The sequence below is a fragment of the Triticum urartu genome, chromosome 2A, assembly GCF_056163025.1.
Source record: "Triticum urartu cultivar PI428250 chromosome 2A, HENAU_Tu73, whole genome shotgun sequence".
Lineage (NCBI taxonomy): Eukaryota > Viridiplantae > Streptophyta > Magnoliopsida > Poales > Poaceae > Triticum > Triticum urartu.
In genome coordinates, this window is record NC_141874.1 from 132,425,444 (window position 1) to 132,442,944 (window position 17,501).

Genomic DNA, 17,501 nt, shown 5'->3' on the forward strand with positions numbered 1-17,501 from the left:
TTTGCATGTTTTACGTGGCTGCTATGGGTTTCTAGCAAGAACGTTTCTTACCTACGCAAAGACCACAACGTGATATGCCAATTGCTATTTACCCTTCATAAGGACCCTTTTCATCGAATCCGATCCGACTAAAGTGGGAGAGACAGACACCCGCTAGCCACCTTATGCAACTAGTGCATGTTTGTCGGTGGAACCGGTCTCACGTAAGAGTACGTGTAAGGTTGGTCCGGGCCGCTTCATCCCACGATGCCGCCGAATCAAGATTGGACTAGTAACGGTAAGCATATTGAACAAAATCAACGCCCACAACTACTTTGTGTTCTACTCGTGCATAGAATCTACGCAATAGACCTAGCTCATGATGCCACTGTCGGGGAACGTAGCATAAATTCAAAATTTTCCTACGTGTCACCAAGATCTATCTATGGAGTCATCTAGCAACGAGGGAGGAGTGGATCTACATAGCCTTGTAGATCGCGCGCGGAAGCGTTCAAGAGAACGGGGTTGATGGAGTCGTACTCGTCGTGATCCAAATCACCGATGATCCTAGCGCCGAACGGACGGCACCTCCGCGTTCAACACACGTACGGAACGGAGACGTCTCCCACGCCTTGATCCAGAAAGGAGGAGGGAGAGGTTGATGGAGATCCAACAGCACGACGGCATGGTGGAAGAGGCGGGATTCCAACAGGGCTTCGCTAAGCGCTGCGGGAGGAGGAAGATGTATCACGGGAGGGAGAGGGAGGCGCCAGGACTTAGATTGGTTTGCTCCTCCTTTTCCCCACTATATATAGGGCCAAGGGAGAGGGGGAGGTGCAGCCCTTGCCCCTTCCTCCAAGGAAGGGTGCGGCCAAGGGTGGGGAGGAGTCCATCCTCCCCAAGGCACCTCGGAGGTGCCTTCCCCCTTTAGGACTCTCCTCTTTTTTCTCTCTCTTGGCGCATGGGCCTCTTGGGGCTGGTGCCCTTGGCCCATATAGGCCAAGGCACACCCCCTACAGCCCATGTGGCCCCCGAGGCAGGTGGCCCCACCCGGTGGACCCCCGGGACCCTTCCGGTGGTCCCGGTACAATACCGGTGACCCCGAAACTTGTCCCGGTGGCCGAAATAGCACTTCCTATATATAATTCTTCACCTCCGGACCATTCCGGAACTCCTCGTGACGTCCAGGATCTCATCCGGGACTCCGAACAACTTTCGGGTTACCGCATACTAACATCTCCATAACCCTAGCGTCACCGAACCTTAAGTGTGTAGACCCTACGGGTTCGGGAGACATGCAGACATGACCGAGACGTTCTCCGGTCAATAACCAACAGCGGGATCTGGATACCCATGTTGGCTCCCACATGTTCCACGATGATCTCATCGGATGAACCACGATGTCAAGGACTTAATCAATCCCGTATACAATTCCCTTTGTCTAGCGGTACGATACTTGCCCGAGATTCGATCGTCGGTATTCCGATACCTTGTTCAATCTCGTTACCGGCAAGTCTCTTTACTCGTTCTGTAACACATCATCCCGTGATCAACTCCTTGATCACACTGTGCACATTATGATGATGTCCTACCGAGTGGGCCCAGAGATACCTCTCCGTTTACACGGAGTGACAAATCCCAGTCTCGATTCGTGCCAACCCAACAGACACTTTCGGAGATACCTGTAGTGCACCTTTATAGTCACCCAGTTACGTTGTGACGTTTGGTACATCCAAAGCACTCCTACGGTATCCGGGAGTTGCACAATCTCATGGTCCAAGGAAATGATACTTGACATTAGAAAAGCTTTAGCATACGAACTACATGATCTTGTGCTAGGCTTAGGATTGGGTCTTGTCCATCACATCATTCTCCTAATGATGTGATCCCGTTATCAACGACATCCAATGTCCATGGTCAGGAAACCGTAACCATCTATTGATCAACGAGCTAGTCAACTAGAGGCTCACTAGGGACATGGTGTTGTCTATGTATCCACACATGTATCTGAGTTTCCTATCAATACAATTATAGCATGGATAATAAACGATTATCATGAACAAGGAAATATAATAATAATCAATTTATTATTGCCTCTAGGGCATATTCCCAACACATCTCTCCCCAGCGGTTTCCCATGAGGAAAAACAAAAACTAATTTCCCCTATCTATGGTACCCACCACCTAATTTTCCTGTGATTTCCACAAGTCACGTCATCTTCAGTTACAACACCATTATCTCACGTTATTGTTACCCCGTGTAAGGCGCTGCGGTCCTCTCATCTCCAAAATTAACTCCCCTGCACGATTGGTTTTTCATGGCCCTCTTCATCTTCTCCAAGATACAAATACGAGGGTGACATATGAAGTTGGTCTCCCCTAAGCAATGGATCTGCACCTTCCTGTGTTCTTGACCACTAGGAGCACCCCAGCTCAAGAGATTCCTGAAGGTGACGAATTTGAAGCCCTCACCATTGATGCCCATCGGCTGCTGGTACAACTCCCACATCTGTGTCGCTATCGTGTTGCACACCATGAATTAGGAGGGGGCATCGACCCGAAGCTCCCCGACCACACCGTTGAAGCACGTGGGGCCTCTAGGTCGTTGAAGACGCGCACCATCCTCGGTGCCTCCACCAAAGGCCCCAAACTCTTACTTTCTCTTCGCTAGCGCCTAGCGCCGAGAACCTCGCCATGAATTGGTAACTATCCCTTATCTTACCCTCAATTATGTCTCTTAGATTAGCCTCTCTATGCTGTTATTTTGCTTCACGCATGTATGTTTCCGTTCTTTTTTTCCGAAAAGGATGTATGTTTCCGTTCATACAAGTGATATTGCTGGTCAAAATTTTGGAGTTCCTTTGGCACCTCTGTAACAACACAACAACATCCGCTTCGTATCAGATTGTTCCAGATTCCTCATTGGCTCTATTCCAATTCCTCCACTAATATATTCCTACTATATTCTGAGTTTATCCCAAATGATTCATCGATTGCTTTATGCCATACCTCTGTTTATACATAGATGAATGATTGTTTGCATTATTTATGCACAAAAACAGAATGTATTATTTTCCATCCCAAATGATCGATGCATGTTCAACGGTTGTTATTTTTGATCATTTCCAACTTGTGCTATATAATTTTTTACATCAAAAGAACGAAGCATAGATGGTTATGGTACATGGAGGGTTGGAGCTCCATAATTTGTTGACATGCACAACATCAAACAATGAAGAAAATATCATTAGATTGCCAAACAATTCTCGAGCACCGAAGCTTCTGTTCTTAGCTTTATGGGACATCATTGATAGTTCATGTTTAAAAGTTTCTTTCTGTTATCCAAACACATGTTATCTCACTATTGTACCTTAGCTTTACCAGAGATCATGCAGCATCTGCCCATTTGCGATGTTGATGGTTTCGTTATGAACCATATCCAGAGTAAATAGGAAAAGTTTAATCTTCAAACAATTTCAATTATTTCCAACAAATTTATTCTCTATTTCAGTTTCTTTCAAGAACCCAAGACTGCCAAGGATAGAATAGGTAAGTAATTAGTGAACAAAATTTAGTTGCATATTTCTTATCTAAGTTTGCTAGATGAGAAGGTAGAAATGTAGTCTGGCTAGGCTCTGGCCTCCCATAAGTTATTGATTTATGTAAGGGAGATAGTACGGTTGATGATTGAGGAATATAAGTTTTACCCGCAAAAAAACAAGCAGTTGTGTTTCAATGTTGTAAGCATAAAGTGTAGGCCGCATATTGTCATAAAAATCACATAGTGTAGCCCTCACATGAACTAACTTTTCTTTTCTCTGGGCCTTTTCTTATTTTAATCCTTTCCACCCTCGCGGCTCTGTATAATTTTACCTACTTATGAAATGCAAAGTGAGCACTTGCAGTGTTTTTTTAAAAAATCATTGTCTATTGTGTCTGTAATTTACTGTTATGTCCGCATTTTATTTTTCATGTGTTCTTATACTTGGCTACACGAATTTGAGCATTGGCGTACAGGTGAGCGAAGGCTCTTTTGACGGTACTATAAGCCAACGAAGTATATTAGAGTTATTTCAGGGCTCTTACCAGCCAACCTAACTACTGAGGATTGGAATGCATGTTCGTTAGTGTTAAATCTCTTTGTATTTGTACGAACATAAAATATTGTTTGAAATTTTGAATGTATATCGATACCTTATTAGATCTTAAGTTGATGCCATATTTCCTATTTATTTAGCTGGCACACACTTTTCTTCAAATATACTTGAAGGGTATTAGTAAAGTCCCGCAGCAACACGCGGTGTATCTTCTAGTTAGATATCATTCTAGAGGCAAATATAGGCCGATATGGCAACACGGGGTTCCAAAACTCTTAGAACAATAGATCTAGTCCAAGACCTTAGATAAGAACACCAACCTCTATTATAGGTAGTGGGTACATAGGTTCCCGTTACAAATTAGGGGTGAGTGAACAAGAGGGCTTCTATCTACACGGCTTATGGAAGTCTTCACATCTCAACTTCTACTCATAGTTAGAATACTCTCGAAAACATTGCTTAAGATTCGACATTCTACTCATAGATAGAAAACTCTATAGAATAGTAGACAGGGTCAAGAAAACAAAACAAACCAAGTATTACGCGATAAAGGAATTATCTAGAATTAGTCAAACAAATTTGACTTTTGATTTAGTTTCTTCTACTCCTCTCTATACTCATCACCCATATGAAGGAAATATGCCCTAGAGGCAATAATAAAGTTATTATTTATTTCCTTATATCATGATAAATATTTATTATTCATGCTAGAATTGTATTAACCGGAAACATAATACTTGTGTGAATATATAGACAAATAGAGTGTCACTAGTATGCCTTTACTTGACTAGCTTGTTGATCAAAGATAGTTATGTTTCCTAGCCATAGACATGAGTTGTCATTTGATTAACGGGATCACATCATTAGAAGAATGATGTGATTGACTTGACCCATTCCGTTAGCTTAGCACTTGATCATTTAGTATTCTGCTATTGCTTTCTTCATGACTTATACATGTTCCTATGACTATGAGATTATGCAACTCCCGTTTACCGGAGGAACACTTTGTGTGCTACCAAACGTCACAACGTAACTGGGTGATTATAAAGGTGCTCTACAGGTGTCTCCAAAGGTACTTATTGAAGGAAATATGCCCTAGAGGCAATAATAAAGTTATTATTTATTTCCTTATATCATGATAAATGTTTATTATTCATGCTAGAATTGTATTAACCAGAAACATAATACTTGTGTGAATACATAGACAAACAAAGTGTCACTAGTATGCCTCTACTTGACTAGTTCGTTAATCGAAGATGGTTATGTTTCCTAACCATAAAAAAAGAGTTGTTATTTGATTAACGGGATCACATCATTAGGAGAATGATATGATTGACATGACCCATTCCATTAGCTTAGCACCCGATCGTTTAGTATGTTGCTATTGCTTTCTTCATGACTTATACATGTTCCTATGACTATGAGATTATGCAACTCCCGTTTGCCGGAGGAACACTTTGTGTGCTACCAAACGTCACAAGGTAACTGGGTGATTATAAAGGAGCTCTACAGGTGTCTCCAAAGGTACATGTTGGGTTGGCGTATTTCGAGATTAGGATTTGTCACTCCGATTGTCGAAGAGGTATCTCTGGGCCCTCTCGGTAATGCACATCACATAAGCCTTGCAAGCATTGCAACTAATGAGTTAGTTGTGAGATGATGTATTACGGAACGAGTAAAGAGACTTGCCGGTAACGAGATTGAACTAGGTATTAAGATACAGACGATCGAATCTCGGGCAAGTAACATACCGATGACAAAGGGAACAACGTATGTTGTTATGCGGTCTGACCGATAAAGATCTTCGTAGAACATGTGGGAGCCAATATGAGCATCCAGGTTCCGCTATTGGTTATTGACTGGAGACGTGTCTCGGTCATGTCTACATTGTTCTCGAACCTGTAGGGTCCGCACGCTTAAGGTTTCAATGACAGTTATATTATGAGTTTATGAGTTTTGATGTACCGAAGGAGTTCGGAGTCCTGGATGAGATCGGGGACATGACGAGGAGTCTCGAAATGGTCGAGACGTAAAGATCAATATATTGGACGACTATATTCGGATATCGGAAAGGTTCCAAGTGATTCGGGTATTTTTTGGAGTACCGGAGAGTTACGGGAATACGTATTGGGCCTTATTGGGCCATACGGGAAAGAAGAAAAAGGGCCTCAAGGGTGGCCACACCCCTCCCCTTGGTCTGGTCCGAATTGGACTAGGGAAGGGGGACGCCCCCTTCCTTCCTTCTCCTTTTCCCTTCCTCTTTTCCTATTCCATATGGGAGGTGGAATCCTACTAGGACTAGGGAGTCCTAGTAGGACTCCACACTTGGCGCGCCCCTCCTAGGGCCGACCTCCTCCTCCCTTGCTCCTTTATATACGGGGGCAAGGGGGCACCTCTAGACACAAGTTGATCCACGTGATCATATTCTTAGCCGTGTGCAGTGCCCCCTTCCACCATAATCCTCGATAATATTGTAGCGGTGCTTAGGCGAAGCCCTGCGACGGTAGAACATCAAGATCGTCACCACGCCGTCGTGCTAACGGAACTCTTCCCCGACACTTTGCTGGATCGGAGTCCGGGGATCGTCATCGAGCTGAACGTGTGCTAAAACTCGGAGGTGCCGTAGTTTCGGTGCTTGATCGGTCGGGCCGTGAAGACGTACGACTACATCAACCGCGTTGTGCTAACGCTTCCGCTGTCGGTCTACAAGGGTACGTAGATCACACTCTCCCCTCTCGTTGCTATGCATCACCATGATCTTGCATGTGCGTAGGATTTTTTTTTTGAAATTACTACGTTCCCCAACACTTGTTGGGTTGGCGTATTTGTCGTGGAATTGTCACGGCAGATGTCCTAGCAAAAGGACTTAGTCGTAGGGCCATCGCAACTAGGAAGCTTAAAGGGGTTAATCGGGACAAATAACACAAGATGTTTTATACTAGTTCGGCCCCTTACGATGAAGGTAAAAGCCTATGCCTAGTTGTGTTGATATTGTTGGGGCTTCGATCCCCAAAAGGCTAGTTCGCCGGCTTGGTTATAGATCTCTTGTTTCTTGCCCTAAGCCGCCACCGGGTCGTCCCCTTATATACACGAGTTGACGCCTAGTGGCCTACAGAGTCCCGGACGGCTCATAAAACGTGTCCGGCTCGGTAACTTCTTTTACATGCCTTTCCTTACAAGTCTTCCCTTATATACGGCGGTTTACAATATTGGGCCTTCTATAAGGTTTAATAAACTATTGTCTTGAGTGTTTACTGGGCTTCCTTCGTGACCCGCCATTGGGGTTGACCCGACCCCTCTTGGGCGGGTCATAACTGATAGTTATATCCCCAGCAGTATTTCCAGATTAGGATTTGTCACTCCGATTGTCGGAGAGGTATCTCTGGGCCCACTCGGTAATGCACATCACTATAAGCCTTGCAAGCATTGTAACTAATGAGTTAGTTGTGTGATGATGTATTACGGAACGAGTAAAGAGACTTGCTGGTAACGAGATTGAACTAGGTATTGAGATACCGACGATCAAATCTCGGGCAAGTAACATACCGATGACAAAGAGAACAACGTATGTTGTTATACGATTTGACCGATAAAGATCTTCGTAGAATATGTAGGAGCCAATATGAGCATTCAGGTTCTTCTATTGGTTATTGACCGGAGACATGTCTCGGTCATGTCTACATAGTTCTCGAACCCGTAGGGTCCGCACGCTTAACGTTTCGGTGATGATTATATTATGAGTTTTTTGTGTTTTGATGTACCTAAGGTAGTTAGGAGTCCCGGATATGATCACGGACATGATGAGGAGTCTTGAAATGGTCGAGACGTAAAGATCGATATATTGGACGACTATATTTGGATACCGGAATGGTTCCGGGTGAGATCGGGAATATACCGGAGCACCGGGAGGTTATCGGAACCCCCGGGAGGTATATGGGCCTTATTGGGCTTTAGTGGAAAGGAGGGGAAAGGAGCAAGGGAGGTGGCGTGCCCCCCAAGCCCAATCCGAATTGGGAGGGGGGCCGGCCCCCCTTTCCTCCCTCCCTCCTTCCTCTTCCTTCCCTCTCCTACTCCAAGTTGGAAAGGGGGAATCCTACTCCCGGTGGGAGTAGGACTCCCCTTGGCGCGCCTCTCCCTAGCCGGCCGCCCTCCCCCTTGCTGCTTTATATACGGGGCAGGGGGGCATCCCATAGACACGACAATTGATCTCTTGATCTCTTAGCCGTGTGCGGTGCCCTCCTCCACCATATACCACCTTGATCATAGCGTAGCGGTGCTTAGGCGAAGCCCTGTGACGGTAGAAACATCATCACCGTCATCACGCCGTCGTGCTTACAAAACTCTCCCGTGATGCTCTGCTGGATCGAAGTTCGCGGGACGTCATCGAGCTGAACGTGTGCTGAACTCGGAGGTGCCGTACGTTCGGTACTTGGATCGGTCGGATCGTGAAGACGTACGACTACATCATCTGCGTTGTGCTAACGCTTCCGCTTTCGGTCTACGAGGGTACGTGGACAACACTCTCCCCTCTCGTTGCTATGCATCACCATGATCCTGTGTGTGCTTAGGAATTTTTTTGAAATTACTACGTTCCCCAACACCATATTCCTACATAAGTTTCTGGCCTGCCCTAGGATAGGGCGTCTAGGGTGACTATCGTGGCCCCAAACCTCAAAGAATCTAACCTACCTATTCTTAAAGCCAAAGTGCCTATTTTCTTCCTTTGCAAGAGTACTATATTTTCTTCTCCACGTGCAATTTATGTGGTGGGTGTAATTCATCTTTTTAAAATTTCTTTTTAGGCATGTTTGGCCGAATATATAAATTAAACCGCAAAATTCAACGTAATACCTGAGAGAAGTTAACATAATTCCACAATATAGAGAATACCATATAAAGCTTGCTACATGCGTCTAATAGAGTCCAAGAACAATCACAAACGGAGGGTACCTCTAAGACTGATATATGGGTGAGCATTTCGTATATCAAGTAAGTCAAAGCTCTAAAAAAGGCATCTTATTTATTTTTGACCCTCTATTTAATAGTTGCCTAAAACTTAAGTTGCACTAGTCGTTTTTCATCTTTTTGTTCCACATGTGGCTCGTCATGGTCTTCTCATTCCTCCTCCCATCTAGCTGCCCTATGACACCAGCCGAACCATCGGCCAAACCTGCTCGCCTGCCCAAGCCCCCCACCCCCCACCATGATTCCGTCGCCTCGACTATCCCTCTAACCCCTCCACACTCTTCTTCTCTAGCACTGGCAGCCCACCCCAGACCTTGAACAAGCATCCTCCTTGCCTCCACCTGTGACATCACGACCAGCCACGTTGCCGCTCGCTGCGCCTCGTTCTTGGCGAGCCCTGGCCAAGGACGCCGCCGCATCCCCGTCTCCGACCCGGGCGCTGCGCCTTCTTCCACAATTTGACTTATCCAGCGTTCTTCCAGGCAAGTGCCAAATAGCAAAACTTTTTTTCTTCATTTTTTTGAGATGGAGGATATCGGGGCCGTGCTGGCCCAAAGTCTTCTTATTTTGAGAAACCAGCCCAGGCTCTTTCTGTGGCGCAGGTCCACGACAATCGGGGGCTCTCGGGCTGCAATCAGGTGAGCAAATAAATCGAGCAACAAAGTGGGCCGCGGAGCGAGTGGCGGGCTGGCGGCAGCGAGTGAAGCGAAGCGCCGCCTCTCTTTCTTTCCCCCGAAGAAGAACCCGCACGACACAGGCCGCTTCCTCCGGCCTCCTCCCCCACCCCTCGGCCCTCCCCTCACCCGCAGCAGCGCACGTGCCTGGCCGGACCCGAGAGCGGCGATGTCTGGCCGCGTCGGCGAAAGCAGCAGCCGCCGCCGCCGCACCGCGGCGAAGCCCCCGCGCTACGACCGCAGCATCACCGTCTTCTCCCCCGAGGGCCGCGTCTTCCAAGTCGGTCAGTACGCACGCTTCTCGCACCCCCGAAATCGAGCTCCGCCCCCGCGTCGCCGCCTCCCTTGCCCGCCCTAGCTCCGTGACGATCTTCCTGTGCTGTCCGTCGCAGACTACGCCCGCAACTCCGTGAAGCTGGAGGGGATCACCTCCGTCGCCGTGCGCGGCGCCGACTCCGTCTGCGTCATCACCCAGCGGACCAAGGCACCGGCGGTGAGTTCGCGCGCGCTGGCCAGCACTGCTGAATGCTGCTCGATCGGGCGCAAACCGACGACCATCTCGTGATTTTGGGGAGTAATCGGTGATTTCGTGCTCGTTGCATTTCAGGACCCGTTGCTGGACACAGCGGACCCCGCCTTCATGCACCTGTTCCAGATCACCGAGCGGCTTGGTATGCTGGCCACGGGGATGCCAGGTGAGGTGACTGATCCTCTCTGCGTGCGGACTCCGTCAGTTCTAATCTCTTGTGTACTGATCCTGTGCACGCAATTTGATCCCACTGGTGATTAATTCGCACCTGCATTGCGACTTGTGAGATCGAGTAGGACTTTACCTATGGAGGGTTTTGCTTTCCATCCGGAAGTACTTGCTAGAACACCTTGATTCTACTGTGAATTGTGCACTTCTAGGATACTTTGATGAACCGGGAGTAATGTTAATTTTTCAGGTTGGATCAGTGGAGTACTATTGTGAATGATGATCCATTTGAATGTCTAAAACCTTGGGTTACAGTGTACGTAATTATGCCAGCCAGGTCCTTAATTAGGGAACTCTTAAATTTTTCAGCGTGAATCGTGATCTTTAGCTGGGTGTTGCCTTGTGCAAGTAGTTAATCTATCTGACTAGTTATGATACTTGTTATGATTGCACTGGACTGTTGATTTAGTACCTCCTTTTACTTCTGGAGTATTGAACATCTATAATGGTTTTGAAACTAGCAATTAATTGTCCTGGCCCTTAATCTGAACTTTAAATCTCAAAAAACTAATATGCCTTACGTACAGCATTACGAGGCCAATAGAGTTTAGCAGGACATGATGATACACTGCCATTTTATCTGTCTATTTCTGGATTATTGACGGGCCTTTTTCTTCACTGAAGCTGACGGGAGAGCATTAGCTCAGCAGGCAAGGAACGAAGCTGCAGGGTTCCGTCACAAGTGGGGATATGAAATGCCTCCTAAGATGTTGGCGCAATGGTAAGATTTGCTCTTAATTAAGTACATGACGCAGGCAGCACAGATGAAAACAAAAATATATTTCGCCTGAGAACATTTAAAACGCCCTTCATCGGCGCGTATTATCAGTTGTCATGTTGAAGATATGGGAAGTGATGATGAGAACATTTTTCCGCCAAAAAATATTGCTTGTACTTTAGTACCAGAGCTTACATTCTGTGTGCTAAGCTATATGTACACTTTCCTTGGTTCAGTAACTTGGCACACTTCATTCATTTCAAGCCATGCTTTACGTTTAGCCAGTTGTATTTTGATTGTCTACAGGTTGGGAGACAGAGCACAAGTTCGCACCCAGCATGCTGGCATGAGACCTTACAGAGCTGGTTAGTCCTACTTCTTCTGACTTTGTGTATGAGAGAGTGGTGAAACTTGTCAGCATATTATGTTTCCTTATGTTCTAATAAAGGTCTTATTCGTTAGTCCAATCCTTTTAACCTCCTTCACAGTTGCTACGGTCGTGGGAATTGATGAAGAGAAAGGAACTCCAGAGCTCTTTACATGTGATCCTGCTGGACAAGTCCTTGGCCACAAGGTATCAAAGAATTTTGTGCTGTGCTCATAAACTTGTATTCATCAAAATGCAAGAGTCGCATTTCTGCTGATGATTATTTAGTTATTCTCAAGCAGTAATGTGGATGGCCAAAAAATTTGCGATAAGATACCACGCATAAATTAGGAGCATCTATACATGAGTACAAGGAGTAACTAGATTCACTGATGTCCTCTCCTCAGGCAACCAGCGTAGGTCTCAAGGACCAGGAAGCTATCGAGTTTCTCGAGGAAGCAATGGCGGGCAATTCTTCTTTATCATTCCAGGAAACCATGGAGGTGAGCATAAGTGCATAACATTAACAGTATTATCGAACAACAGACATAATTATCGTATACAAAACCTCATGCTACAAGGAAACACAGACAAAAATGATGGACCACGAGCACGAGTTGATCGTATTTCCTATTGTCTTTTCACAAAGCCTGTAACTCGTTCAGTTGATTTAGGAATAGTTTGCTGACATATTATTAACAGTACTGCCATTTATACTGCTAAGAAAGCAGACAGCAGGCCGTCAACTATTTCGTTGTTCCTACTTGTGGTTTCCGAGGAAATCATGCTGTCAAGTATCGGCAGTTGTATAGCATATTAGTTCAGGACATTTTTTTCTTCCAGCACTCGTGAAGTTGCGGCTGGCATGATCTATTTGGATTCTCATGTTTTTTGGGGCATATTTATCTGTGCAGCAGCATCTTGAGCTCATGTTGTTAATTATAGTCGTTTGTCTATGAGTCTCAGCTTGGTTCCCTGCGCTTCCAATAAAAGCAGAGCTGGCCTATTTGACTGTAGCCTCAAAGTTTTCCTGAATCAGCTCAGTGGCACTTCAAGCCCATTGTGATTTTATCTTCCTCTCTTGGTTTTCCAGATGGCAGTGTCTGCACTGCGACACGTCCTGGAGGATAATAGCCAAGGCCATGACACCGAGGTAATGCAATTGTAATTAATTAATGTTGTAGCAGTAGTATCTACGGATATGCTGATGTATTTTGCACATCACCTTTTGCTGAGCAATGCAAGTGAAATCTATGCTCCAGGTGGGAGTTGTCAGGAAGAATTATCCGATCTTCAGAACGGTGTTGAGGCGCATCTACAAAAATCCGCTTGCAGGGCAGAGCATCCTGGATGGAGAAGGCCAGTAATATGCGAATTTGTCATGAGATTGATAGGACTGCAATTTCTCCTAGTCGGTAGCGTTTTAGCGTGGGGTCTCATTTCAATCAGGCAGCCACAAAAGTCAGAACACACCTGCTCAGCCGTCGGTCATTTTGAGTCTTTTACACTGAACTTCAAACCATAACTGATAGCAGTACTATCTGACTGCTTAGGGCATCTTCAATGGTTGTAACTTATAAGATAGTTGTTGGTAAACTTTGCCACATAGGATTTTTGATGATGTATCATACAATAAATAAGGAAAGAGAGAAAGGTTGTATGTACATGAACCAACACACCTTGCACAAGCTCCAATGTAGAATGAAAGAGCACCTTATTTATTATCTTACATCCTATTGGACAAACTACATACAGTTGTTGTATGTTAAGATGTTGGTTGATGACATGACATATTTTACCAACAAGCTAACATACAAACTTTTGGAGATGCCCGAAGCAGTGCATGACACAGTGCTGAATCTGTCATCTACAGTGAGATTGAGATTCCCGATGACTTTTATTATTCTGAGGGCGATGGATGATGAAACTTCACCGTCTAGGAACTAGGAAGAAGCCGCCGCCTGTCCCTGTGCCTGTGCTACCTTGGCCAGAGATAGCTTGCCCACGAAGTTCGTCGCGAGGCTCCCGAAGAAGAGGTCTCCGTTGAACTCCGTCACTGAAGTGATGAAGTTGATCACCTTCCCTTCTGTGTCGTCGAGCACGCGGAGGACCTCGCCGTCCTCCGACACCTGCGCCACCATCGCCCCCTTCCCCGTGGCGTGGACCGCGTCGAGCAGCGCCGGGAACGAGGCGACGACCCTCTTCGTGAACGTCCAGCGCATGACCAGGTCCAGCCACGGCGACCTCTGAACGCAGATTGAGCAACCAAGAATATGATTGAGCTGGTACGGTATCCAAGTTGGTGAGCTGAGGTGTAGACTAGTAACCTGGATAAGGGCGATCCAGAAGGAGCCGTCTGGCGCTAGCTGGATGTTATCCGGAGACCCCGGAAGGTCGCCGACGAACGTCTCCGCCTGGCCGGTGTTGTCCCCCTTCAGCCACAGCCTCGTGCATTTGAACCTGCACCTCACAGAATTGAGCTGCTGCCTGCAGCAAGACTGACTAGAGTGAAGTGCAGGGCGTGCCCAGGTGCTTACCTCCCTGTCTCGCAGACGATGACGAAGGCCTCGTCCCGTGACAGGGCGACGCCGTTGGCGAAGGAGAGGTTGTCGAGCGCGACGGACGCCTTGCCGGTGCGCGGGTCGTACTTGAGGAGGCGGCCGGTGGGTTGGGACTCGACGTAGGCATGGAACCACCGGTCGAAGCCGAACCTGGTGCTGGCGTCGCTGAAGTACACCGTGCCGTCCGATGCCTCGATCGCCTCGTCGGCGAACCTGCCCGTGTGGAGGAACACGGGGAAACGATCAGTACGTACAGCCACAGGCACGCTGCAGTTTTCTGCACGATGAACACGAAGACGAACCGAACCTGATCGTGGAGCCTTCGACCGTTGAGGCGAGGATGGTCACACGGCCCTCCTCAACTCGCAGCAGTCCCTGCCAAACCCACACCAACGGAGAAATTTTCCAACAGTTGAAATGATTGTTCGTGGTACGAATGATTCTGTCACGCGGCGGCGCATGCAACTGCCGGCGCCGGCCGATTGATCCTGTTGTGCGTACGTGCGTACCTTGTCGGCGTCGCAGACGAGCACGCTGCCGTCGGCGGAGGGCGCGATGCCGAGCAGGCCCGTGCCGCCGACGAACCGCCACTGCTCCCACGACCCGTTGGGGTGCATCCTCTGCAGCCACCCGTCCCTCGTCGCCGTGTACAGCGTCCCTCCCGCCGCCGCGTCCACGTACACGTCCTCCGGCGCGCTCAGCTGCCCTTCCCCCAGCTTCTCCAGCCCCTGCATATACCAGACCATCAGGCCATCGGTACGCGGCGTGACACGGCAAGATTACTCTACGACTGGCAAGGAACGAACGACTGACCTGGAGGAGGTTATTAGGCCGGTAGCGCGCGGCGGGCGGTGGCGGCCGCGGCGACGGGAGCGGCTGGATGGGGCAGTTGAGCGCGACGTGGACCGCCAGCGACACGACCACGGCCACCGCCGCCGTGCCGAACAGACCACCGAGCGCCATGACGAGACAGCACTGAAGTGAATAACGAAGCTGTGGCGATCGAGTGGTACTGCCTGGCAGCACGGGCCGAGGCTGGATGGAGTGCTGGACTAACGCGGTGCCGTGCCGGAATAGCACGGTTGAACTGTACTTATCCTGAGCCGATGGAAATCGGGGTTTGCACCTTTGCGCCGCGGGATGGATGAGTTTCGGCAGGTTTCGCAGGCGACGAGGGCGTGGTACAAGAAGCGCCGCGTCTGCATGGATGGTGTATGATTGCACGATGTATTGCTCTTCGTGCATAGGCACGTATATATGATGTACAAAGGTGGGTCACGGACCTTAACTATACAAGGAACTAGGAGGCGAGCCTAATACACAATATGCACATAACACATATACTCAACACCCCCCGCAGTCGAAGCGGCACCGCGGCTGACGCAAAGACTGGACCGGAACTCCTCAAATGACGCCGTAGCCCGTAGGCAATCCCTTGGTCATGATATCGGCAAATTGTTGGGAAGTAGGGACGTGCAAAACACGAATATGGCCAAGGGCAACCTGTTCCCGAACAAAATGAGTATCCAACTCAATATGCTTGGTCCGTCGATGATGCACCGGGTTAGCGGAGAGGTAGACCGCCGAGACGTTGTCGCAGTAGACCACCGTGGCACGGTCAACAGGGCAAGAGAGCTCCTGAAGCAGCTGGCGAAGCCACGAATACTCGGCGACGGCGTTGACCACCGCACGATACTCAGCCTCAACACTGGAACGAGAAATCGTAGGCTGCCGCTTGACGACCACGAGATGAGTGAGGGTCCAAGATAGGCACAATAGCCTGAAGTGGAGCGACGAGTGTCAGGGCAGCCCGCCCAGTCTGCATCGGAGTAGGCGGTGAGGGCGGTGTCGGCGGAGGCGTGAAGCGTGACGCCAAGATCCATAGTGCCACAGATATAGCGGCGAATCCGCTTGACGGCAGCCCAGTGAACGTTTCGAGGAGCATGCATATGAAGACATACCTGCTGCACGGCATACTGGATCTCCGGTCGAGTCAGAGTGAGGTACTGGAGAGCACCAACGATAGACCGATGGAAAGCAGCATCCGAAGCAGGAGAACCATCCGTGGCAGAAAGCTTGGCCTTCGTATCAACAGGCGTAGCGGCGGGCTTATAGTTAAGCATGCCAGCGCGCTCGAGGAGCTCGTGAGCGTACTTCCGCTGATGAAGGAAGAAGCCATCCGGACGACGCACCACCTCGACACCGAGAAAATAGTGCAAAGGACCCAAGTCCTTGATGGCGAACTCAGCGCGAAGACAAGCCGTGAGCTGACTGAGGAGACCAGCCGTACATGCCGTCAGGATGATGTCGTCGACATAGAGCAACAAGTAGGTCGTGTCAGAGCCCTGATGATAGACGAAGAGCGAGGCGTCCGAGCGGGTAGAGCGGAACCCAAGCTGGTGGAGAAACGCCGCGATGCGCTGGTACCAAGCGCGCAGAGCCTGCTTGAGTCCGTACAAGGACCGCGAAAGCAGGCACACGTGGTCGGGAAGCGCCGGGTTAACAAACCCAGTGGGCTGCTGGCAGAAGACCTGCTCCTCGAGGTGACCATGGAGGAAGGCGTTGGAGACGTTCATCTGGTGCATCGGCCAAGCACGGGAGACCGCAAGGTGGAGAACCGTGCGTATCGTGCCGGGCTTGACAACCGGAGCGAAGGTGTCGGTGAAGTCAATGCCAGCACGCTATCGGAAGCCACGAACGACCCAACGCGCTTTGTAGCGATCAAGGGTACCATCAGGACAGAGCTTGTGTTTAAAGACCCACTTCTCAGTAATCATGTTGGCGTGCCGGGGACGGAGAACAAGCTGCCACGTCCGGTTGCGCAACAGGGCGTCAAACTCCTCTTGCATCGCAGCCATCCAGAGCGGGTCACGAAGAGCGGCTCGAACGGAGGACGGCAATGGTGATGGCTCAGAGGTGGATGCCACATGGATGTAGTCAGCCGAGGCGTAGCGCGAGCTTGGGCGAAAAACGCCCGTACGGGTGCGGGTGACCGGACCGGCCACAGCCGCAGGGGGGTCGTGGGCGCCGGTGGCGCAGGGGGTGCCGCGGGGGCCGCGGGCACTGGGGGGGCCGCCGGGGCCCCGGGCGTCGAGGGCACCGGGGGGCCACGAGCGCCAAGGGCGCTGGGGGCGCCGGTAGGGCCGCGAGCGCTGGGGGGCCGCAGGCACCGGGGGCGCTCGGGGCGCCGCGAGGGCCGCAGGCGCCGGAGGAGCCGCGGGGGCCGCGGGCGCCAACGTCGGGGGTGCCACGGCTGTAGGAGGCGCCGCATGCGGGGGGCCCGCCTCAAAGCCAGGGGCGCGCTAAGAGAGGCGCGCGAGCGCCCTGGGAGAGGCGTCGAGGAGCCCACGTCACCAATAGCGGGAGGAACAGTCGGGGGTACC

At 49.4% G+C, this 17,501-nt stretch overlaps 2 protein-coding genes across 2 annotated transcripts; one reads left to right on the forward strand and one right to left on the reverse strand.

The window, feature by feature from the left end:
* The first annotated feature begins 9,687 nt into the window (after nt 1-9,687).
* Nucleotides 9,688-13,106, forward strand: LOC125536319 (proteasome subunit alpha type-6-like). Its single transcript, XM_048699514.2, has 9 exons — nt 9,688-9,999; nt 10,108-10,208; nt 10,323-10,410; nt 11,097-11,193; nt 11,497-11,555; nt 11,679-11,764; nt 11,965-12,060; nt 12,651-12,710; nt 12,820-13,106. The coding sequence occupies exons 1-9, from the start codon at nt 9,885-9,887 to the stop codon at nt 12,922-12,924; spliced, it is 807 nt and encodes a 268-aa protein (XP_048555471.2). The 5' UTR covers nt 9,688-9,884; the 3' UTR covers nt 12,925-13,106.
* Nucleotides 13,107-13,254: 148 nt separating this feature from the next.
* On the reverse strand, nt 13,255-15,202 carry LOC125536318 (protein STRICTOSIDINE SYNTHASE-LIKE 4). The gene is made up of 6 exons (XM_048699513.2): nt 14,932-15,202; nt 14,628-14,846; nt 14,426-14,493; nt 14,095-14,331; nt 13,885-14,017; nt 13,255-13,803 (listed from the first exon to the last, which is right to left on the reverse strand). Exons 1-6 carry the CDS (start codon nt 15,079-15,081, stop codon nt 13,501-13,503), a joined length of 1,110 nt encoding a protein of 369 aa, XP_048555470.2. The 5' UTR covers nt 15,082-15,202; the 3' UTR covers nt 13,255-13,500.
* Nucleotides 15,203-17,501: the final 2,299 nt, after the last annotated feature.

What these genes read in the sequence shown, in the direction of transcription:
- LOC125536319 (XM_048699514.2), top strand. Translation starts at nt 9,885, where the DNA reads ATGTCTGGCCGCGTCGGCGAAAGCAGCAGCCGCCGCCGCCGCACCGCG. An exon ending in GGGCCGCGTCTTCCAAGTCG is followed by an intron (nt 10,000 to 10,107) that starts GTCAGTACGCAC and finishes TGTCCGTCGCAG; the next exon opens with ACTACGCCCGCAACTCCGTG. An exon ending in AGCGGACCAAGGCACCGGCG is followed by an intron (nt 10,209 to 10,322) that starts GTGAGTTCGCGC and finishes GTTGCATTTCAG; the next exon opens with GACCCGTTGCTGGACACAGC.
- LOC125536318 (XM_048699513.2), bottom strand. Translation starts at nt 15,081, where the DNA reads ATGGCGCTCGGTGGTCTGTTCGGCACGGCGGCGGTGGCCGTGGTCGTG. An exon ending in GGCCTAATAACCTCCTCCAG is followed by an intron (nt 14,847 to 14,931) that starts GTCAGTCGTTCG and finishes TGGTATATGCAG; the next exon opens with GGGCTGGAGAAGCTGGGGGA. An exon ending in ATCGTCTGCGAGACAGGGAG is followed by an intron (nt 14,018 to 14,094) that starts GTAAGCACCTGG and finishes TGTGAGGTGCAG; the next exon opens with GTTCAAATGCACGAGGCTGT.